The following is a 21,929-nucleotide window of genomic DNA, read 5'->3' as shown; positions in this document are numbered from 1 at the left end:
AAATTCTTGGAAACACTAAAAAAAAAAAAATCCAAGCATATAACATAGGCCCCAAATTTGCAACAAAATGCATAATATCTTTACAGAGTACACTGAATAAATTATCCTACTATATGGCAAAGCTGTTTGAAAAAGTGGCATTTCTTAGCTCTCTCGAAGGAAGTATGTCCGATATTTTTCACATATATAAAAATTTCTTAAGTTCTAAATGACAGTACCGCAACTGTTAGTTTGATAACACTGCAGTTTTCCAGGCAAATGACTAAGTGCAAATGAACAATGGTCGTCTTTTTTTTTTTTTTGTTTTAAATGACAGGGTATAATGGATATTCTTACATATTAAAACTCAATGAAAATAGTGTGGTGGGACCTTCCCTTCCTGTAACATAGTTACCCAGCCAGCTGGGTAATAGAAACCACATTATTTTTTTTCCGTTGTTCAGGGGCATCCGACATCAATAGCAGCCGTCTCTCCAATTTCCATCTCGTAGAGTACTAAGAGAAGAAAGAGGCTTTGGAGGCTGAAGAAAACTGTTTTAAAAAATAAGACACATTTCAGGTAAGAGAACAATAAGACATGCATCAGTCACATATGTAATGAAGCTGGTCTTGTAGGTGTTCCCATATACACATGCATGTACACTCTTCCATGGCATATTTACAGCTCTATGCTAATATATTATAAATGGCATAATTAAGGACCTGGGGTGAAATCCTGACCATACTGAAATCAATGGGAGTTTTGCTATTGACTTCAATGGGCCAGGATTTCAATCCTAAACTGTAGGATGTGGTTCTGATCTGACGCAGGAACAATGTGGCCTGGCACAAAATGTAAAACTCCAATCCTTCTTTTCCTCCCTACCCCCACCAACTCTTCTCTTCACTCCAATGTTTTGCCCTGCTCATCCCATTCTTCTTCATACAAAGAAAAAAAGCTCATTTCTTGTTTTTCCCCTCTCCCCACTGTTCTGCCCGCCAGCCCACAAAAACTATTTCCTTCTCACATAACAGCAGTAATAGAAGTTCTGCAAAGGAGGCCCTCGGTGAGACCTGTGAAATCTCACCTCTTTCAATAGGTTCACACAGATGGCACAGGCGAGGGATTTAACAACAATTCTGTTGACGATGCACAAGATCAAACAGAACCTCCCTCCCTCTCCCTTAACTGTTTTGACTCTACAGGACTAATGGGATTATAAAGCAGTGCAAATACATTTCTGTCACTAAAAATAGTAGCTATGTCCCAATACAAATAGGCTGCAGAAAATAATTTCATCTTAAAAGGGGGGTGGGGGGAATGGACATTCCCGCACATGAACTGTTGCACCCAACATGCATTTGAAAAAAATAAATCAGTGCATTCTAAAAATAGCACCTTGTTTTTTTCTGCCAATGGCAGCATTAGTATTGTCCAGGAGAGAGAAAGCCTTCCTGAAATTGGCCTATTCCATGTTTTAAAAACATAAACTGGGAAACATTAGCACCATAATAGAACAGCCAGTTTAATTTTTATTATAAATTCCTTAGCAATTAACTATCCCCCAAACCTCCAAACGCTACTGAGGATAGCTGTTTCAAATGAGATTTAAAGAAAACCTGCCTTGGACAATTAGTTTGACACTGTATCCAACTCTGCTCCATCTGCTTCTTTAACAATTTCAGGAGGGCTACATACATTTTACAGCCACCATATTTTAACTACATCACTTTGCTTAAATAAAATGGAGGGCCAGAGTCAGGCTGGAAATGCTAGTGGATATGGTCATATGAAATCTGCGAAGAGAGCCACCAGCAGCCATCAACAGGCACTGGGGGAGCCATAGCCAGCTCCAGTTCCCTGCTACTGCTTCTTGTAAAGCCAGGTTTCATCATCTCAGGTCCTAGCTCTCTCCCTTCCCTGCTCCCCCTCTAGCCACAACTACTGCTGATTCTGCTGGCTCCTCTCCCATCAGGAATCCTGGGCTGGAGGAGGAGGCAGCCTGCTGGAAGATGGAACCAGTAAGTAAACAGCACCCACCAGTGCTGATTCTTGCATTTCTCTGCAGTCAGTGGCTCTAGTGGTTAAAAGTAGATTGAAACAGCACCAGCAGCTCTCCCTATACCATTACTAGGAAGTGGAACTGTACTTCCATCAGTTTCCTTTTCTTTCGTAACCCGGTTGGCTCCCCTCACATACTCTTCTCCTTCTCAGTGTCCAACCACCTAGGATTCCATGCTCCCTCCTTGTTCCCATGCTAGAGCCTTAGGGCACCAGACAGAAGATATGTCCCTTACACACAAGCAATGTCACCCGTGACTCTTCCTGGCAGCTTAAGCATTTCCAGCACCATAATTTCCAGTCCATGTTGCAACAAGGCAGCAAAGAGGGGATGGAATTTAGAGTGAATTATGTGAACTATTCTTTTTTAATGAACCATTGGGGTTAGGCAGAAGAGAGAGAAATAATTTATTTGGTGGGACTCAACCTTTAACTACTGATGTGTACAGTTTAGCAACACCACATTACTTAAGCTATCAGCACTATTAGAAAGCATGCAGAACTATTAAATGGCACTTTGTGTAATGAAACTAATCACTTAATCAGAATTCTCTCAAAGGAAAAATTACAGCCTACTAGCAGCTCTCAAACATTTTCATTTTTTGTAAGCAGAAAAGAGCTGCTTTCATTTTCTCAAAACTGCTGCATGTATTGATCTCGCTTATAACATCTGTACCCCAGGGCATAAAAGTTATATTGAGCGTTTGCACCGTAAACCTCTGTAACCGTGTAATTCACCAAATAGGAAAGAAGCATTAATTAATGTAAAGTGCAGGTCCTGTACACAACAAGGCCCACTGAAACCAAATGAGCCATTGTGAAATATCAAAGGACAAAGACTTTGTTGATTGCCTTCCCCCCACACCTGCCCATGAAGAACACAGGGGCACAAACACTTTTCCCATCAGTTTAAATTCAGGGCAAAGGGCATAACAATTTGTGACTAGAAGGAACTATATCCTATGCTGCTTGGAATTTGAAGAGGGCAATATTTCTTTGCGTAAGTAAGCGATCCCAAAGCTGCTTGGATTGGGTTAGCTCTAGAGACATAGAAAGCTTGCATATTGCAGCAGTTTCTATTACTTTTGCAATCTCAGATTAACTCATTTGTGTGAGTATGTTTACATGCTTTAACCTTGTAAATAACTCATTTCTTTTTCTTAATTAATAAATCTTTAGATAGTTTATTATCGGATTGGCTAAAGCATTGTCTTTGGTGTGAGGTCTAAAGTGCAATTGGTCCTTTGGGACTGAGAGTAACCTGAATATTGTTGTGATTTTTTGGTGTAAGGGACCATCTATTACAAAGGCAAGTTTGTCTGGGTGGCAACATAGACCAGAGCACCCAAGGAGACTGTCTGTGACTCCATGGATAGGCTGCTATAGTGCTTGAAGTATTCACACTTGTTACTTGCTTGGTGAAATCTAAAGTATAGAACTCTCAACTAATTTGGGGTTTGTGCCCTCCTTCTTGAGCTACTCCAGACAGCTTGACATGTGGCTTCTCTTACTTTTCTCTATAATAAGTTGTTTGAATATTTATCAAGAGACATGGAAGGAAAGTATGACCAACTATTCTAGAAAGGAGACAGAGACCGTGGGACAGGTTGTACTTGCCCCAGACGGGGGACAAAAGGGTTAACACAGCAGCTCTTGGTGGCAGAAGCCATACCCCCTCATCCCCAATGGGCATGCTCCAAGTCCTGCTGCAGTATAAAAGGGAGCAGCCTAGCTCAGTCTGTCCTGACCACTGAGGAGGAAGGATGCACCTTGCCGGCTCCAGCTGAGGAGCAGCCAGGATCCTGGACTGTGACAGCAGGAGACGCCAAGGCCCGGACAAGTGCTTAGATATCCGCAAAGCCCCACAGAGATTGCAGTCACTAACTGATAAGCCCGGAGACTCCGAAGACACCCCAACTTCAACTGTAGAAGTCACGGTAGGAATTAGCCCAGGGAGGGCTAATGTCCCTGCAGCAGGCGGTGTGTTATGTGCAGATTCCCTGTCGACTTAGTGGTGAACCCATTTGCCATTACCAGGGCCCTGGCTGGGACCCAGTGGACCTTGGTCCCCCTACCCAGCCACCCCCTTTGGGGAGCAGCCCAACAGACCTCCTCCTATTGACTTTGGCCATGAGGCCGCACTTCCCTGCAGCCAAGGGGAAATCCTATTGACTCTGGCCATGAGGCCACACTTCCCTGCAGCCAAGGGGTAGTCCTATTGATTCCAGCCACTGGGCCACACATCGCTGAGGGTAGCCATATTGATTTAACCATGGGGCTACCACGCCCTTGCCCAACCCCCCCAGGGTGATGGGGTATACTTGCCCTGTGACAGATCTCTACAATAAACAGTTTCTATTCCAGAAGAGCAAGAGTTCCATCGGGGAACAAAAACTAAACAAAACAAAAAAGTTAGATTTCCAATATAAGATTACACACTTCACTAAAGAGGAAACGGGCAGTTGTTTTTTGAAGTCCCCTTTGTACCAACACACTGGGCCAAACTGTTTTAATTTACACAGGTGTAAAACCAGAGTAACTCCACTGAACCAAAACTGTGAATCAAAAGTGTTTTTCTGGATCTAGCCAATATCTAGTTGAGATTTGGGCCTGGATCAGTTAGGTGGCCAAAGCTCAACCCAGACAAGACCAAGGTGATATAAAGTGAGTTGGAGGAAGCAGCTGGAAGTATTTTTGAGGGAATCCATCCCCCATCAGTCAAAAGAGTTCATAACTTATGGTTATTTTAGACCCCCAGCTGCCGTTATAGATCATCACATCACAGTCTTTATCACCTCAAGCTTGCTCTAAATGGGCTATACCTTTAAACCATTTGGAAACTAAAGTTAGCGCAAAACGTAGCAGCTCACTTGCTAAACAGGACATTTCTCTGGGAACAGATGACATCAGGGCTCTGGATCTGCACTAGTTGCTTATTGGTCTCCGGATGGAATTTAAAAGGTATTGGTCATGACCTACATAGTCCTACATGGTGTGGGAGCTGCCTACCTGACACACTTCCTCTCTCATTGGGCCATTCTGCCACAGCTGTAGTCAGAGGTGCAACCCTCTTGTTTTAAAAAGGAGGGGGCTCTCAGCAAGCCATTCTCTGCGTGGAACTGGGACATTTGAATTTGCTACACCATTTATTCAAAATAACTGGAACTGGATTACCTTTGGGGCACACTGCACAAACTATTATTTGACAGGGTTTGTGGGGAAGGTTGAGATTGTTCTTGGGGAGGGGAGGTAAAATGGGAGTTGTTAATTTACTGTTGGCTCACTGAATTACATTGTTACCTGTATGTGATTATTTAACATTGCTGGGTGGTTATCATTAATTATTAAGGTTCACTGGGGTTTATGAATGGGCAGTTTTCATGTCTTAGAGAGAAGGACATGTATAGAGAGGACAGAATTCAGCCCAGCATCAGTAGCCTGTAAAAGTGTTTCTGTTTAAAAGCCTTAATTCAGACTCTTCTAAAAAAGAAAGAAAAAAGAGTTCTCAAACCCAACGCTATCCATATGTAAAGGAGGTGCATTTAACTCTTTTCATTAATAAGAACGTTCTCTTACCTTCGAACTGGCTGTGCAATTTTACTCCTGGGTATACTACTCCCACTTAGGGCCAATGATGGTCTTGGAAGAGCACTACGTCCTACAGTCCCAGGATTTGCAGTCTTGTTTGGCATGGGGATTCCACTGTTAGAATATAATTGTAAGGTGCTGGATAAGGGAATACTATTGCTGCCTTGTACAGTTGGGCTTACATATGCTGTAGCTTTGAGAGGCTGTCTGACAGACACAGGAAAATGTCCCACACTATGAACTCTGTGCTGAAGTTGTCCTGGAGATGGAACTGTAAAAGGATGGTAACAAAAGAAGTATACAACATCAGCACACAACACATAGTACCAGGTATTAGCACTTATTTCTAAGTAGGTCTGTACAGTGCTGAATGCACTTGTCATTAGAGGAGCTGACCTTTTGTTTCAATCAAACCAGCTGTAAAACAGGTTAAATATTTAGATCCAGTACGAATACAGACTGCATCTGTTAGTCCAGTTTAAGTAAAAATTTTAAAACATCACTACCAAACAAAAATAAGATCATCAGACAAAAATCCCACCCCTACTTCTCACTCCTCTTTTGCTCTGCAATGATTCAATATTTATCCTAGGTAACTATAAGCCAAATTCCTCTAATGTAATTATAGTTTTAACATGACAGACTTGCTGAAATTATAACTTATTCTTTTTCCCAGATCACTAAAAAGTCAGTCATTATAAACCACATGATACTTTTTCCGTAGTAAGACAATTATTTTGGCATTACAAAAAAATGTCATACAGGTCTATGCTTTATGTATAAAAACAGCCAAAAGCTATAAAAAGTCTCCTGAGTATAACAACCCATTCTACATACAATGTTACACAAACTATCATTTCAAATCAGTGCTGGAACATCCAACAGCTTTACAGAGCGATTCTCTACACTACCCTGTCCTCTGGTGTGCATCAACTGCATGCATTTTATGATCCACAAGATAGAAACTAAACACCCAAAGGGCCTCATGTATTCAAAACATCTAAGGCAGTGGTTCTCAACCGGGGGTATGCATACCCTTGGGGGTCCAAAGAGGTCTTCTAGGGGGTACATCAACTCATCTAGATATTTGCCTAGTTTTACAACAGGCTACATAAAAAACACTCGCAAAGTCAGTACAAACTATAATTATATTCAATGACTTGTTTACGTTGCTCTATATAATATACACTGAAATGTAAGTATAATATTTATATTCCAATTGATTTATTTTATAATTATAAGGTAAAAATAAGAAAAAGCAATTTGTCAGTAACAGTGCTGTGACACTTTTTTTTGTCTCATTTTGCAAGCAAGAAGTTTTTAAGTGGGGTGAAACTTGGCATATGCAAGACAAATCAGATTCCTGAAAGGAGTACAGTAGTCTGGAAAGATTGAGAGCCACTGATCTAAGGTATGTCTATACTTCATATGGGTACAAGCCTCCCAGCCTGGGTCCACAAACTCATGCTAACAGGGCTCCTTCTAGGGCACCAAAAATTATTTTCTAATAGACAACCTACCCTAAATTTTCAATTACTGAGGGACAATCTTCACTCATTGGTATATCTGCTCTCCACAACCAACTCTCTGTAACTTTTCATGAGAGATGTACCTGAATACTTGCATGCTAGTATCTAAACTGTATTGTTAAATTTGGGTTGTTGCTGATTATGTATTATATGCATCTTACTACTTCTAAAACAAACTTTGTACTTGAGGATAATCTAAGCACTATACTCATATGTACATACACTCTTTTCTTAACCTATGTACTATATAATTTTTTAACATTAGCTTTAATAAAATCTTTAAATCTGCAGCTCACCCTCTGAAGCCTGAGAGTGTAACATCAAAGCACTACCCACAAAGCTTTGGGTAAAATATTTCACAATTGCATAAGGCAGTGAGTTTCAGCACAACAATGAGCAGTAAAAGATGTATACTTACTACAAGATTGTATTCTTGAAATCCCATTACCGGCTCCGTGTAAACTGGAATCAAAGCTTTGACTGTTCCTCACAGAGACTGGTGAGCTAGCATTGTTATTAATGGTAGGAGTACTTGGCATCCGAGCTAGGTTAGGCATGCTTCTTCTGAGTTTATCTGAAGCAAAAGCAAACCACTTCCATAGTCACATCAAGATTTCCATCACAAACATCTGACTGACTTCTGCAGACCATTAAAATTAGCAAAATTATTTCAACAATGAGAAATGTGTTGTCTCCATGGGAGAAAATAAAAATTAAATATTATTTGTTTACTGCTTGAACCCTTCTGACTAATATATTAACATAGCAAGCCATTCACATATCATGCCAAATCAGCTTAAAGAGATTCCCAGATAAAGAATTTTAGGATTTACAGTCAAGCCCAGGTCAGAGTCACAGTGAATTGAGTTACTTTGTCATAGTTCAGTCTCCACTGATCACTTCACTTAAATACAGATCCAATTTAGCTCAAGCATGAGCACTTCTAATCCTCGAAGCTGCTAACTGGAGACAAACAGTGACAATGGAGTTCTGTCTAACCACTTTATTAATAGTCACTAACTGTAATATTATTGCCTTTATAACTACAGTACACAGACCTATAACAGGTGCTATAGTATCAACTATTAATTTACCAATTATAACAACTTCAAAAACAGGGCTCCTTTACTCCTCCATGTCTCCCAATTCCTAGGTCTTTAAATGATATATTAGCAGATCAAAATGTACTAATTATAAAGAGGAAGGGGTAGTTCCACTGAAAAACAAAAATGTCTCAAGAAAGTTACATTAAACACAACTGATTTGAAAGAAACTAGTTTAGTTTCATAATAAAACATTCCCAGGTAGAAATTTGTGTCACAAATGGAAGCATTTCCCCCCAAAAAACTATGTGGTTTGCTCTGAAAGTTTGTTCCAGAAGTCACAACAGATCCTCTAGCTCCCCAGCTGTCTGAACCCACCCCATAGGATCAGATATACCAAGGCCACACCTGAGGATGGGTTCTCACATTAAGCAGAATTCTAATTCAATTTTCCATAAGTACAATCCTTCCACAGAGTAGAAGATTTATGTTTGCACACAGAGCATCCTCATGTTTGTGCAAGTAAAGAGGGCAGGAGGCAGTGAAGGTGGAGGTTCCTGTGTTTCTTTTTGTGCTGTTGGCAAAAATTCCAACACTAATTCATTGATTTTTGCAAAAGTAAAGATCTAAAGTTAGACCAGGTATTTCAGTCTGGATACTAAAATCCAATCTTTAGGTAGGGCAGCATCATCTCTGCTTGTCACCACCATCAGTCATGCTGCAGATCCAGCCAACTCCTGGTGAAACACTGGATTGAAGGCTAAATGCCATCAGTCACCCCACAGCTCTCTTGTCAAGGGGAGGGAAGGCAACTTCGCCGACCTGCCGCAACATGGCAAACTGCTTATTTAGTTTTGATAAATTATGCATAGCACTGGATCTGCCACATTCCCAAGTGACATGTAGCTGGTTTACCAGCTCCTGCCTCCCTTACATCGCACTCTCCCAATGTTCCTGGCATCCAGTAACAGCACCAACATGCCACATACTGAGTTTGATACTGGTTTGACCCTGACAAACACTTATTTGGCCCACTACTTGAATTTTGAAGACTTGGAGTTCTGGTAAGAGAATGAAATCATGGCCAGGATTTTGAGAAATGCTGACAGAAATCTGTGGCCACAACACTACTACTAAACTCTTATATATTGCTTTTCAGCTATGTATTTCAAATCAAATTACAAAGGAAGGCAAGTAACATTATCCCTTACTTCTTAACAGAAAACAACCAAAAGGTAAGAGCCTCTCAGTACAGCTATTTACTCAATTTATCTGGACTATAATTGCCTAAGAGTCATAGGCTGAAGGATATACCAGTTGAAACAGGAGTTAGAGTTCCACACTATACAGGCTGCAACAGATCTACAGCTCTATGAGACAGTAAAGCATTCTACAGCTGATTGAAGCTGTATCTTATCTACAGGATGACATCTGGTAGATCTTGCAGCATGTCAACACTCTTGGACAGGAAGGACATCCAAGTGGTAGTCCTGGCATCTGCCAAGTGAGTTTTCACATATTAGCTAGAAGGCATAGAGGAGAGGAGCCTTTGCTATAGTGTCTCAAGAGTAAGTGGTTTATGAGAGGTCCTTAACCTTGGCATGGAACATGAAACAGACATTGCCAAGGGATCTGGGGAGCATACATATTCAATATGCATAGCACTACATCCCATGCACATTCATCATCGATTCCAAACACTCCTCCTCTCCATCTCTGTCACCCTTTTCTGTTAGCCTTTCAATGCTGACTCCTACTCCTGCAAGTCCTTAACTGTCAAAAATAATAAAATTGAAATTAACAAGATGTGTTATGTTGCACAAACACACCATTTAATAGTGTTGTAATCCTTCCCTTATACTCTCCACACTTACCTGTTATCCTTCCTGTGCCATGTCCAACTTAAATGTAAAGTGCTTTTGGCAGAGACCTGTCATGTATTATTTGTCAGTAAAGTAAAATGTGTACCTGTGGCACTCTATAAATAACTAACTGTTTTGGATACAATGTCTGTTTTCTTACCCAAGGGAGGGAAATAATCTGGGATGTTACAAATAAGATCCTGACTAGAAACTGGACACGAATTATCTTGAAGCGGGGTGAAGGGGACACAACAGCATCATGATAATGATGGAAATTTTAGGGGGGAGGGATAGCTCAGTGGTTTGAGCATTGGCCTGCTAAACCCAGGGTTGTGAGTTCAATCCTTGAGGAGGCCATTTAGGGATCTGGGTCAAAAATTGGGGATTGGTCCTGCTTTGAGCAGGGGGTTGGACTAGATGACCTCCTGTGGTCCCTTCCAACTCTGAGATTCTGTGTGAAAGAAAGAGGAGAAGGAACAACAGGGAGTTTCAATACTTAATACTGCAGTAGCACCAGAAAAGTCTCTTTCAGAGATTCTGGAGGACATCAGCCTTAGGCATGGTGCAAAAACAGTGATGGCTGCTGGCAATTTGGGAGTAATGAACACCACTTACCTATCCATTTTATCAATGCTCCCCGGCATGCCTGAAACTCAGAGTGAAGAGCAGAGGGCTGAACAGAGAGGTCTTACGATAACACTACGCAATTCTGAATGACAGCAATAATAGTGTTCCTCATTTTAGGCAGAGTCAGGAGGTAAGGAAAGTGAGTAATAGAACTAGAGGAAGAAACCGAATCAAAGGGGAACATAAAAATCTCTCCCAGCCTCTTCCCTGGTGCCTATACGTCCAGCATTTTAAAACTGTTTTAGACAACAACCACTTTCACAACCTGTTCAGGAACTAGACTCTACATGAAGTTATTTAACAATAATCTACCTGAAATGATTCAAGGTCACAATGATTTTAAAAGATTTAAATTTCTGTCCAGAGAGATCAAATATCATATCACAATAATTCACTGACATATATCACTGCTGCAATTCGGTCACATTTCACTGATTTATTTAATCTGACCTTTAAAAAAGTATTGATAATTGTGTAAAGTACAGAGGGACAAAGAAAAAAACACTAGTCAGAAAGGCATGTAACCTACCTCCATTAATCCTGTTTGGTTGCTGCTCTGGAGTTTGGGCTTGAGGAGAGTAATACTGCTGCTGATAATTATTTGGAGGGAAATATTGTGAAGTGGGGCTTCTCCTGCACTCCCGAATACTGGAAAAAGTTTGAGAGTGTGGAATTCCTCTTTGGAATGGTGAACAGCGAGTAAGTCGGGGCTGTGGAGGTGGCAGGTGATCAAACTCTTCTTCATCCTCAAGACTATAGCGATCATATTCCTGATCACTGCATGTCCCTTTCTTTCCTGAATGTAGAGATATAGTTGAGCTGTGTCTTGATACAGATGCTGAAGTAGAAGCATAATCTTGTCTGAGACCTGTAAATTTTAAGCAAATGATATTTGTTTTTTAACTAGACGATCAACACTTGTAACTGAACTATACTTAGGACCAGAGCCTCAGCTAGTGTAAACTGGCACCACTTCATTCCAGTTAATGGGGCTATCACTTTCCACTAGCTGAAGAGCTGGTCCTTAATGTTTTAAATGGTTATCATTGAGCTGTATAATTAAGATAGTGTAGCCACATTGTTAACAGAACAATAATATTTCCTAAATCTGTAACCAAATGAGTACTCTGGAGCAGTGGTTCTTGAACTTTTCCATACCATGATTCATGCCAGGAAGCTGTACACATTATGGGTAGGACAAAGTAGTTGTGAGCCCTTGACACTTTTTTGCAAGTGTCAGGTTGAGAACCCCAGCTGTGGAAAACATACCATAATACAGTTTTGGAAGTCAAGAAGTTCTGAGAATGGTTGGATGTAAATGCTCCTTAGATTATTAGGAATTGAAAAGTACTTTTTCCTAGACTTATGAAGAGCTCTCAGATTTGACATCTGACTTTGATATCACAACAACTCGAGCATTCTTCCTCAAATGGGAGCTCTGTAAATGAATGTGAAAGAGAGTGGGAGAAAGTGAGTGAGTGTGTTTGTGAATGCGCATGACATCTCCTGTCTCCAAAGGATTAAAGGAACAGCCATCAATATAAAAATCCTCTGTGTCTGAAAATTTTGTACCTACTATTGTTACAACTAACACTTAAGATAATTATAATTGAAGTAGAGGGAAAATATATTCTTCCCTTTTCCAGTATGTTTACCTGTGGCCTGATTTTGGAGGGGTGACTGCGTTCTCCTATTTTCACCACTCTGATTATTCTTGCCTGTTTAGTCTCATTGCTCCAGACAGATTTAATTGAGTATTGTCATCTGTGTTACATGAGTGTTCTCATTTAGCCTTTCTTTACTCCCATCTGGCTTTCAACACACTTCTTCCCTATATTACGGTCTCCTTTTCTTCTCTCATTACCTTTTACTGTTTCTATCTCCCCTTTTCTCATCTACCCAGCTTGACTGACACAAAAAAGGGGGTGTTGCAAGGCTATGTTTATTATCTCTCAATGATTTTCATGAAAATTTATTATTATTTGTGACTAAAAATATACATATTTTCCAAACTGCTAGTTATTCAACCTGTGGCCTAAAACTACCAGGCTGTTCTCTGGGGCTTATGCATAAATCACCACAGTGCACTCAACCCAAAACTTCATCTCTGAATACCCCAAACATTAAGGTCAGGGGAGAATCTATTTCAGAAGCTCACAAGGTAACCAAAAATCCGTGAAGTATATTTTCCCCCTTTCCACAGATTTTGTGCATGAGGGGGATGATTTAGTCCTCCCTCAACTCCCCCCGTCATAAAAACCCCAACACTGTGCTGCATTAACAGAAAGAGAAGGTAAAACATCTACATTCAAGTTTCTTCCAATGAGACAGAGGTGCCAGCCTCCACTCAACACATACAGATCAAATTTGAAGTTCTAAAAGATTCATTTCCAGTTATCCAAGCACAACAAAAAATTCAAACCATTTTCTTACTGGTGAAAAACACTTCTCCTCCTGCCATTCAAATAAGACACTTTTTATTAAATTTACACTTGGATGTTTTTTAAGTACATCAGAAGCAGGAAGCCTGCCAAACAACCAGTGGGGCCCCTGGAGGATGGAGATACAAAAGGAGCACTTAAAAATGACAAAGTCATTGTGGAGAAACTAAGTGAATTATTTGCTTCAGTCTTCATGGCTGAGGATGTTAAGGAGCTTCCCAAACCTGAGCCGTTCTGTACAGATGACAAATCTGCGGAATTGTCACAGTTTGAAGTGTCACTAGAGGAGGTTTTGGAATTAATTGAGAAACTTAACAGTAACAAGTCACCAGGACCAGATGGCATTCACCCAAGAGTTCTGAAAGAACTCAAATGTGAAATTGTGGAACTATGGTTTGAAACCCGTCCTTTAAATCAGCTACTGTACCCAATGACTGGAAGATAGCTAATGTAACGCCAATATTTAAGAAGGTCTCTAGAGGTGATCCTGGCAATTATAGACCGGTAAGTCTAACGTCAGTACCGGGCAAATTAGTTGAAACAAAAGTAAAGAATAAAATTGTCAGACACATAGAAGAACATTAATTGTTGGACAAAAGTCAACATGGTTTCTGTAAAGGGAAATCATGTCTTACTAATCTATTTGAGTTCTTTGAAGGAGTCAGCAAACATGTGGGCAAGGGGGATCCAGTGGACATAGTGTACTTAGATTTCCAGAAAGCCTTTGACAAGGTCCCTCACCAAAGGCAAATTAAGTTGTCATGGGATAAGAGGGAAGATCCTTTCATGGACTGAGAACTGGTTAAAAGACAGGGGACAAAGGGCAGGAATAAATCGTAAATTTTCAAAATGAAGAGGGGTAACTAGTGGTGTTCCCCAAGGGTAAGTCCTAGGACCAATCCTGTTCAACTTATTCATAAATGATCTGGAGAAAGGGGTAAACAGTGAGGTGGCAAAGTTTGCAGACAATCCTGAACTGCTCAAGATAGTTAAGACCAAAGCAGACTGTGAAGAACTTCAAAAAGATCTCACAAAACTCAGTGACTGGGCAACAAAACGGCAAATGAAACTTAATGTGGATAAATGTAAAGTAATGCACATTGGAAAAAATAACCCCAACTATATATACAATATGATGGGGGCTAATTTAGCTACAACTAATCAGGAGAAAGATCTTGGAGTCATCGTGGATAGTTCTCTGAAGACGTCCACGCAATGTGCAGCAGCAGTCAAAAAAGCAAACGGGATGTTAGGAATCATTAAAAAAGGGATAGAGAAAAAGATGGAGAATATCTTATTGCCCTTATATAAATCCATGGTATGCCCACATCTTGAATACTGCGTACAGATGTGGTCTCATCTCAAAAAAGATATGCTGGCATTAGAAAAGGTTCAAAAAAGGGCAATTAAAATGACTGGGGGTTTGGAACAGGTCCCATGTCAGGAGAGATTAAAGAGACTAGGTCTTTTCAGCTTGGAAAAGAGGAGACTAAAGGAGGATATGATAGAGCAGTGGTTCCCAAACTTGTTCTGCCGCTTGTGCAGGGAAAGCCCCTGGTGGGCTGGCTGGTTTTTTTACCTGCCGCATCTGCAGGTTCGGCCGATCGTGGTTCCAGGCCAATGGGAGCTGCTGGAAGCGGTGCAGGCCGAGGGACATACTGGCCGCCACTTCCAGCAGCTCCCATTGGCCTGGAGCAGCAAACTGCGGTCACTGGGAGCCGCAATCGGCCGAACCTGCGGATGCGGCAGGTAAACAAACCGGCCGGCCCGCTAGGGGCTTTCCCTGCACAAGCAGCGGAACGAGTTTGGGAGCCACTGTAATAGAGGTATATAAAATCATGAGTGCTGTGGAGAAAGCGAATAAGGAAAAGTTATTTACTTGTTCCCATCATATAAGAACTAGGGGCCACCAAATGAAATTAATGGACAGCAGGTTTAAAACAAATAAAAGGAAGTTCTTCTTCACATAGCGCAAAGTCAACCTGTGGAACTCCTTGCCTGAGGAGGTTGTGAAGGCTAGGACTATAACAGGGTTTAAAAGAGAACTGGATAAATTCATGGAGGTTAAGTCCATTAATGGCTATTAGCCAGGATGGGTAAGGAATGGTGTCCCTAGCCTCTGTTTGTCAGATGGTGGAGATGGATGGTAGGAGAGAGATCGCTTGATCATTACCTGTTAGGTTCACTCCCTCTGGGGCACCTGGCATTGGCCACTGTCAGTAGACAGGATACTGGGCTGGAGGGACTTTGGTCTGACCTAGTATGACCATTCTTATGTTCTTAGACCAAGCATGAAAAGTTTCAACTCAAATGATAAGTTCTCTTGAGAAAGTTATGTAACTGAAATTTTAAAAAATAATTTAAGAAAAAAAGCCACATACTCTCTTCCTGCAGTCGAGCCATGATCTGAACATCAGTGAGGTCCTGTAGTTTATATCCCATGGAGATGGAATCATCCTCCAGTTCGGAGGCGCTCAGTTCACTGTCTATTGATGACTGGGGGCTGAGAGGAGAACTTCTGGAAATGTAACCTATGCAATAAAATAGATTCTTTAGTCAGTAAATATGTACATTAGCTATGTCACAAAGGGTCTGCATTCCAAATATTTTTGTACAGATTGAAACCTTTTGGAAATTTACTACAAAAAGCTTTCTACTAACATTTTGCTAGTTAATTTAGTGCTCTTGAAAAGGTGAAGATACAATCCTGGAGTGCAAATCCCTGTTTGTTCCCAAATTAGGTACAGCAAAGACGACAAACAATTAACACAGCACAGTTTGATTGACTGGGCTAGCTTTCATCCCCAAACATTTCGAACATTTGAGCCCTTCTTATTGAAAGTGTAGTTCTACCCTGAAACGTAACCGTGTAAATACATCACCAGTTTCAACAGATCGGCTCCTTGTATGGATTCCAAGTCACATTCATGTACTTAAATTTTATTGTTCTTTAAATTATTTATAATTACAGTAGCACCAAAAGACAATAAGAACTGGGAACCCATAGTGCACTGTACAAACACATAGGACAACACTCCCTTCCACAAACACTGTACAATGGGAGAGGAAGCTGCATTCTATTTCTTCTGGATTCTATGGGGTGGCTGGGGTATACTCAATGCTTCTACGTGCAGTCTGGCTGGAGTTTGTGAGGGGGTCTATTAATCTCTCTGTAGTCACAGCTTACACATCATAATGAACTTTGTGGGGGAAAGCTAGTTTATTTGCCACTGTGTAACAACAATAGTCAACCATCACCACTATGTTCTCAGCCTCAAACTAGCTTCTCTTGTTCCAGCTTCCCAAAATTAGAATTTGAACTTACACATTTTCTTGACTAGTTTCCTCAGAGGAAACTATTACATGGACTATGAAGATCAGAGGAGAAAAAAAACCCGCAAAAGATCTTACAGTAGCAGATCTAGATGGTAGTAGGGCCAGAGGGGAGCCTACTACAGCTGAAGCAGCAAAGGAGGTGCCTGAATCAATTCTCTCTGCTTGAACGCATGCCTTAGCCATCCACAGGACATCTGCCTACAACTGCACAGCAACAGAATGGGCTACTGTCTGTCCCTGTGTAACCATAGGTGTCAGTTATCTTTCTAGGGCCCACTCATGGTTCTCCAGCACCCAGTCATGAAGAGCAAGAGTACAAGGTCACTCTCTGGAATGCATCATGTTTCCATTCAGTGTAAAGAACTACTGCTCCCAGTCCCCTTCTGACAATGACCAAGTTTGGCTCTCTGCACTAGCTGGATCCTGATTTGGGGGATCTTAGGGAAGAGGAACCAGTGCAGATCAACATACCCTTCTGGTGCTAATACCCTTGGACTGCAGCTATCACCACCTACCAGTAACATGTGAAATTTCTCATTCCAAGGGGATTATCTCCTCCACCCACCCTGCAGTTTTGCAGAGGAAGAACTCCTGATCCCTGCACCGAAAAAGGAACAACACTATCATTTTGCCACTTGCTCCTTTGGCTACTTGGAAATGCAATTATGTCCTTCCCAAGCTCCTCTTCCCCAGCCACCCACAATTACCCATGCCCCTTTCAAGGGGGCGACAAGCAGGGACAAATTTTTTGGTCAGGTAAATCTTCACTAGTTATAGTGACACTCTGCTTATGATGAGGAAAGCTACCTCATTGTATAAAATAGAGGATGAACTCCACTACACGATCATTTTATAATTAAATTAAACGTTAGGCCTAAAATCCTTGAAATCTCACCAGTAAGCTAATAGTTTATACATCCTAAGCAGGTACAATGTATTGCAGTTAAAGTACAGCAAGATAAGATTTAGTAAAGCAATTTTGTAAGCATCATACATCACTAAAAAGTTAAGGATTACCTGGTCTTTCAGGTGTTAGTATTGCTTTATTGGAGGTTTTAGAGAAGCTGGGAGTATTAAAGCCATTGCTATATGGAGTGAGTCTTGCAACAGGACTATAGGGAAAGGCCAAGGAAACAGGTGTAGAGAAGAGGCTCCGCCATCGGCTAGCTGTTACAGATGTGGAAAAGAACAATTTTAGGTTATAAATAGAATATTGTTTTCGGGAGAGAAAATTGTCAAACCATAATCTGTTCACTCTCTTTTCTTGGTTCAGGGTACGAGGAGAAAATGGTCTGAAGTTCAGTAGCAAAACAGAGAATTAGCAAAAGCCTTCAACATCTAATAATAGGATTGTGACTTCTGAAGAGTTTTTTTAACAAACGTATCACAAATTAAAATTTTCTAATATACCATTTTTAGTAGATATTTAGCCGACTGTATGTCAACACACTAACAGCATGAGAAAATCAAATCCACTGCAATTAATAAAGCAACTGAAATTTACTGAAGAGATTTGTGGAGTTTCTGCAAGAGATTGCTTCTGGTAATTGCCATGCAACTAAGCTATTAGCTATGAGACTTCAGATACAGAATACTAAACCACACTTACCCATCAAGTGTTAAAAACAACTGTAATCCCTTTCCAAGCTTTTAAGCTTCTTGTCATACATTTTTCTTCCGTTTACTGTATTACATTCCTGGTTACATAAGCATGACTTTTTTTTTTGGAGGATCAAGCAAATTACAAAACAGGCCACCTATTTTTCAACAGATTTCTTAACAAAGATGGCAAGGTACTGTATCTGGTCTGCTCAGCAACAAAAGAGAGAGCCCACAATAGGCAAAGGCAAAAAAGGCTTATTCTGTACACTTGAAAAACAACAACAAAAAAACGTAATCAGGAAAATTGAATTAAATTGGTTTGGGGGCAGGGTTGTTGGAAACTGAAGGGAGGCTCAGTGGGACCGAGAAGGAGAAAAGAGAGTACGAGGGGCAGGTCTGGAGTGAAGCTGAGGTGAAGAGACTGTGAAGGAGCGGTGGGGGAAGGAGAGGGCTGGAGCAAACAGCCAATCAGCCCCGGGCAGAGAAAATCCAGTCAAAACTGCAGAAAAGTTTCTGAATGGCCAGAGGTCCCTGCCTCGGCTGTTTCTGCTCCTACCAGCTGGAGTCTCTGGCTGGCTTCTCTCTGCAGTTTTCTCCCATGGCCACATGGCAGGGATAGGGGAAGCACTACCATGATCATATGCCTTTTAAGTTTTCACAGGCCTCTGCCTATTGTGACTCTACCAGACCCACTGAGGAAAAAGGGCCTTTTGACACTCAGAAGGTCTGAGATATATCTATGCTCTATATTGTGTAATGTCTTTACACACTATTCAGCCCATCCACCCATTATCCTTGATAGATCCATGCAGCTGGAAACTATTTCGCAGGGTAGATAAGTAGTATGATGAAACACCAGGTCCCCCTTCTCAGCATAACCATTGTGGATGGTTCATTGGGCGGGAAGAAAGTGTACCAAGTCCCCCTGCTCAACTCTACAGGTTCTAGTGGCTTGTCAGCTGTCCAAAAGGATTCCCCTCCCTCTTCCTCCTCACCCCCGGTTTCCCTTCTCTCATCAAAGGGTATTCTTGGGCCATGTAGGGAATTTTGGTCCTTTTGCACCACCCACTGGGGCCAGTACTGAACCGCTCTCTCTTGGGCTGCTATTGCACAGAACAGCGGCAGCATTGCTACAGAGAAAAAAGAAACAGCTCATTATTACCAAATGAGGAACAAAGCAGTCAGGCATGGAAGTGAAGGATTTGCAATGCCCAAGAGTCCCTCTCTCAGTAAGCGAAAGCTAGACTGGAGAATGATCAGGGCATAATAATACAAAGTGAAATCCTGCCCCCCTCTCCCCTAGGAATTATCGCTACTCTCTCCATTTTGCAAGATTATACACTTCCTCCACCCCTCAAAAATAAAAAAATAAAAATAAAGTTCTGAGGTCATAGGTGCACTGGCAGTGTCGTATACAGACCACTGAAAAATGCCTAGCAACATCATTCCTAGCTCTAGATAGGTCAGTGCTATCAGTCCTTAGCATTAGTTACTGAACCCCACCAATTTCACCCAAAAGGAGTTAAACTATGCAGTACATCTTTTAAAAAGGCACAAGGCAGCTGTATGTGTAATTTTTTAACTCTAACATTTAGCACCTCTAGTTAAAAGCAACTAAAAGTTAGTCAATAGCAAAGGACTATAGTAACAATTCTTGTGATTTTATTCTCTTGCCTAACAAAAGATACTGTTTTGTAAGAGTTTGATCATTGGCCAGGCCAATTTGCTGCCTGCATGTTCTCACCCACAGATGCGGTCAACAATACAGTACAAACAAACAGCATTCATTACTTTGTACAATAACTACTGTGAACAGGCCCACCAAGGACAAAGCTACAGTTTTTGTAACTCTGAGAGTAGAGCTCACATTAAGAACACAATTAGTATTTATGGCAAACAAGATGATTCCACATTACTCTTTCAGTATGTGATCTCAGGAAAAGCTGGGCGGGGTAACAAATATATTTTAGATGGAAATGGGTCAAAAACTTATGTTGCTTGTTTTGAAAGGTTTAAGCACCATATGCTAAAAAATCATTTTATAGCCTTTAAACTTCACTAGGGTTATATTTATTTAGTAAGCACCACTGTTTAGAATCAAATTTACAAAAAGTTTTCATTACACTTGAATTTAAAAACAAATCAAAACAAAGCACACAAAATAAATATTTCTACAGTACTCACAAAGACAACAGAGCAAGGTTCAGAGAACTCACATACCAAGCTGAAGTCATAAACAGATGGATTGGAGGAAGGGAGTATGTATGTGTGAGAAAATGTGAAATTAATGTAAAAATTTATAAACTCACCAAAAACCTGGAATAGGTAATGATTTTACCCTAGACTGATTCTGAGGCTGCACTGATTAACATAATAAAAAGCTACTACAGCATGCAAGGATTTGCACGTCATTAACTGTTGCCAATAGACAGTCTTCCACCCCAGAATATAAGATAAAATGTTAAATAAGGAAACGAAGAATGCTTAGGCCTGATCCTGCATTGACACAGTGTGGCCAACACATTATTTTATCATGAGTCTTACACTATATTTGGTATTTTTCTTAAAGCCCCAGATCCCAGAGTAAAGTAAATTATGTGAGAAGTGCAGCTTCCATTTTAAAAAATGAAAGCAAGTGTCCAGCCCTCATAGCTATGGAGAAAAGCTTGAAAAAAAATGACCTGAGTATACTCTATAAAGATTCAGAAGATGTGCTGACAGATTAAGCTGTTTGCATGGCACACAGAAAAAGGAGTTAAAGTACTGTAACTAGATAACCTCAGATGGCCTCAAACAACAAAGTTCAAATCAAATTCGAATTTACAAATTTTTGGGATTTGAGGTTTTGGTCTTGGGCTATATTTAGTAAATGGACAACTTGTGGTATGCTACGTCTATACCAGGGATCAGCAACCTTTGGCACGCGGCCCATCAGGGAAATCCGCTGGCGAGTCGGGCCGGTTTGTTTACCTGCAGCATCCGCAGGTTTGGCCAATCACAGCTCCCACTGGCCGTGGTTCACCGTTCCAGGGCAATGGGGGCTGCAGGAAGCGGCGGCCAGCACATCCCTCAGCCCGCACCGCTTCCCGCAGCCCCCGTTGGCCTGAAACAGCGAACCGCTGCCCACATCTTATTTGCAATGTCATTTGAGCCAAAAATTGAAGGTACATTTACAGTATTGGCAGCCCCAAGAATTCACGTCATGAGTCAAGCCCCCCAAAATCATAAGTTTACCTTATATCATGAGATTTAAAAATAAAATAAAATAATAATAAGATAAACAAATATTTGCCTTCTATGATAGTTTGGGGCTATGTCTGTGTCCCAAATTTGATTCTGTGAAAACCATGTCGTATTTCAGGCTCCATTTTGGATATAACTTTGATTCGTCCTTCACTGTACACTGTGTAACCATCCTCTTGGATTGCATCATCTCTCTTCTGTTGGGGGGTGGAAGAGGCTGGTGCCTAGCTGTCACTGACCCTGAATGAGAGAGTCATCCAAGGGCTATCAACAATTGACTAGCCTTGCCCTGGTGGGACAATGGGGGCAGAGCCACTGACTGTTAACAACCCTCTATGCCAGCAGCCCACAGTGGAGAGGGGGTGGGGATGGAAAAACCCCAGCAGAAGGATAGAAAAAGAAACGGTGTCTCAGACTAGTTTTAAAAAAAAGAGACAGGCTCTCTAGCAAGAGAAGCAGAACAGGCAGGAGTTTCATCAGAAAATTCCAATTCATCAAACCCAAAAAGTTTTGTGGAAACATACCAGGTTCTATGACCTTATGACACATCACAAGCAGGATTCCATCAGAACCGTCCGGTTTTGGTCAGATTGTCTGGTGGACTGCTAGGGACTCCA

The 21,929-nt window shown here is 41.1% G+C and overlaps 1 protein-coding gene across 3 annotated transcripts in view; it reads right to left on the bottom strand.

Moving 5' to 3' along the window:
* Window positions 1-455: 455 nt before the first annotated feature.
* Window positions 456-21,929, bottom strand: part of SLAIN1 (SLAIN motif family member 1) — a 64,998-nt gene continuing 43,524 nt past the window's right edge. Inside the window, exons 3-8 of one of the 3 annotated variants that reach the window (XM_077806937.1) lie at window positions 17,485-17,634; window positions 15,513-15,662; window positions 11,220-11,558; window positions 7,577-7,732; window positions 5,618-5,900; window positions 456-531 (exon numbers count right to left, since the gene is read on the bottom strand). In XM_077806937.1, the coding sequence (XP_077663063.1) occupies window positions 456-531; window positions 5,618-5,900; window positions 7,577-7,732; window positions 11,220-11,558; window positions 15,513-15,662; window positions 17,485-17,634 (1,154 nt within the window). Of the gene's footprint in view, window positions 532-5,617; window positions 5,901-7,576; window positions 7,733-11,219; window positions 11,559-15,512; window positions 15,663-17,484; window positions 17,635-21,929 lie in introns of those variants that run through there. The other 2 variants (XM_077806938.1, XM_077806944.1) reach the window with 2 other exon arrangements.

This window comes from Eretmochelys imbricata, chromosome 1 (assembly GCF_965152235.1).
Source record: "Eretmochelys imbricata isolate rEreImb1 chromosome 1, rEreImb1.hap1, whole genome shotgun sequence".
NCBI lineage: Eukaryota > Metazoa > Chordata > Testudines > Cheloniidae > Eretmochelys > Eretmochelys imbricata.
This window is presented reverse-complemented; position numbering and strand designations above follow the sequence as displayed.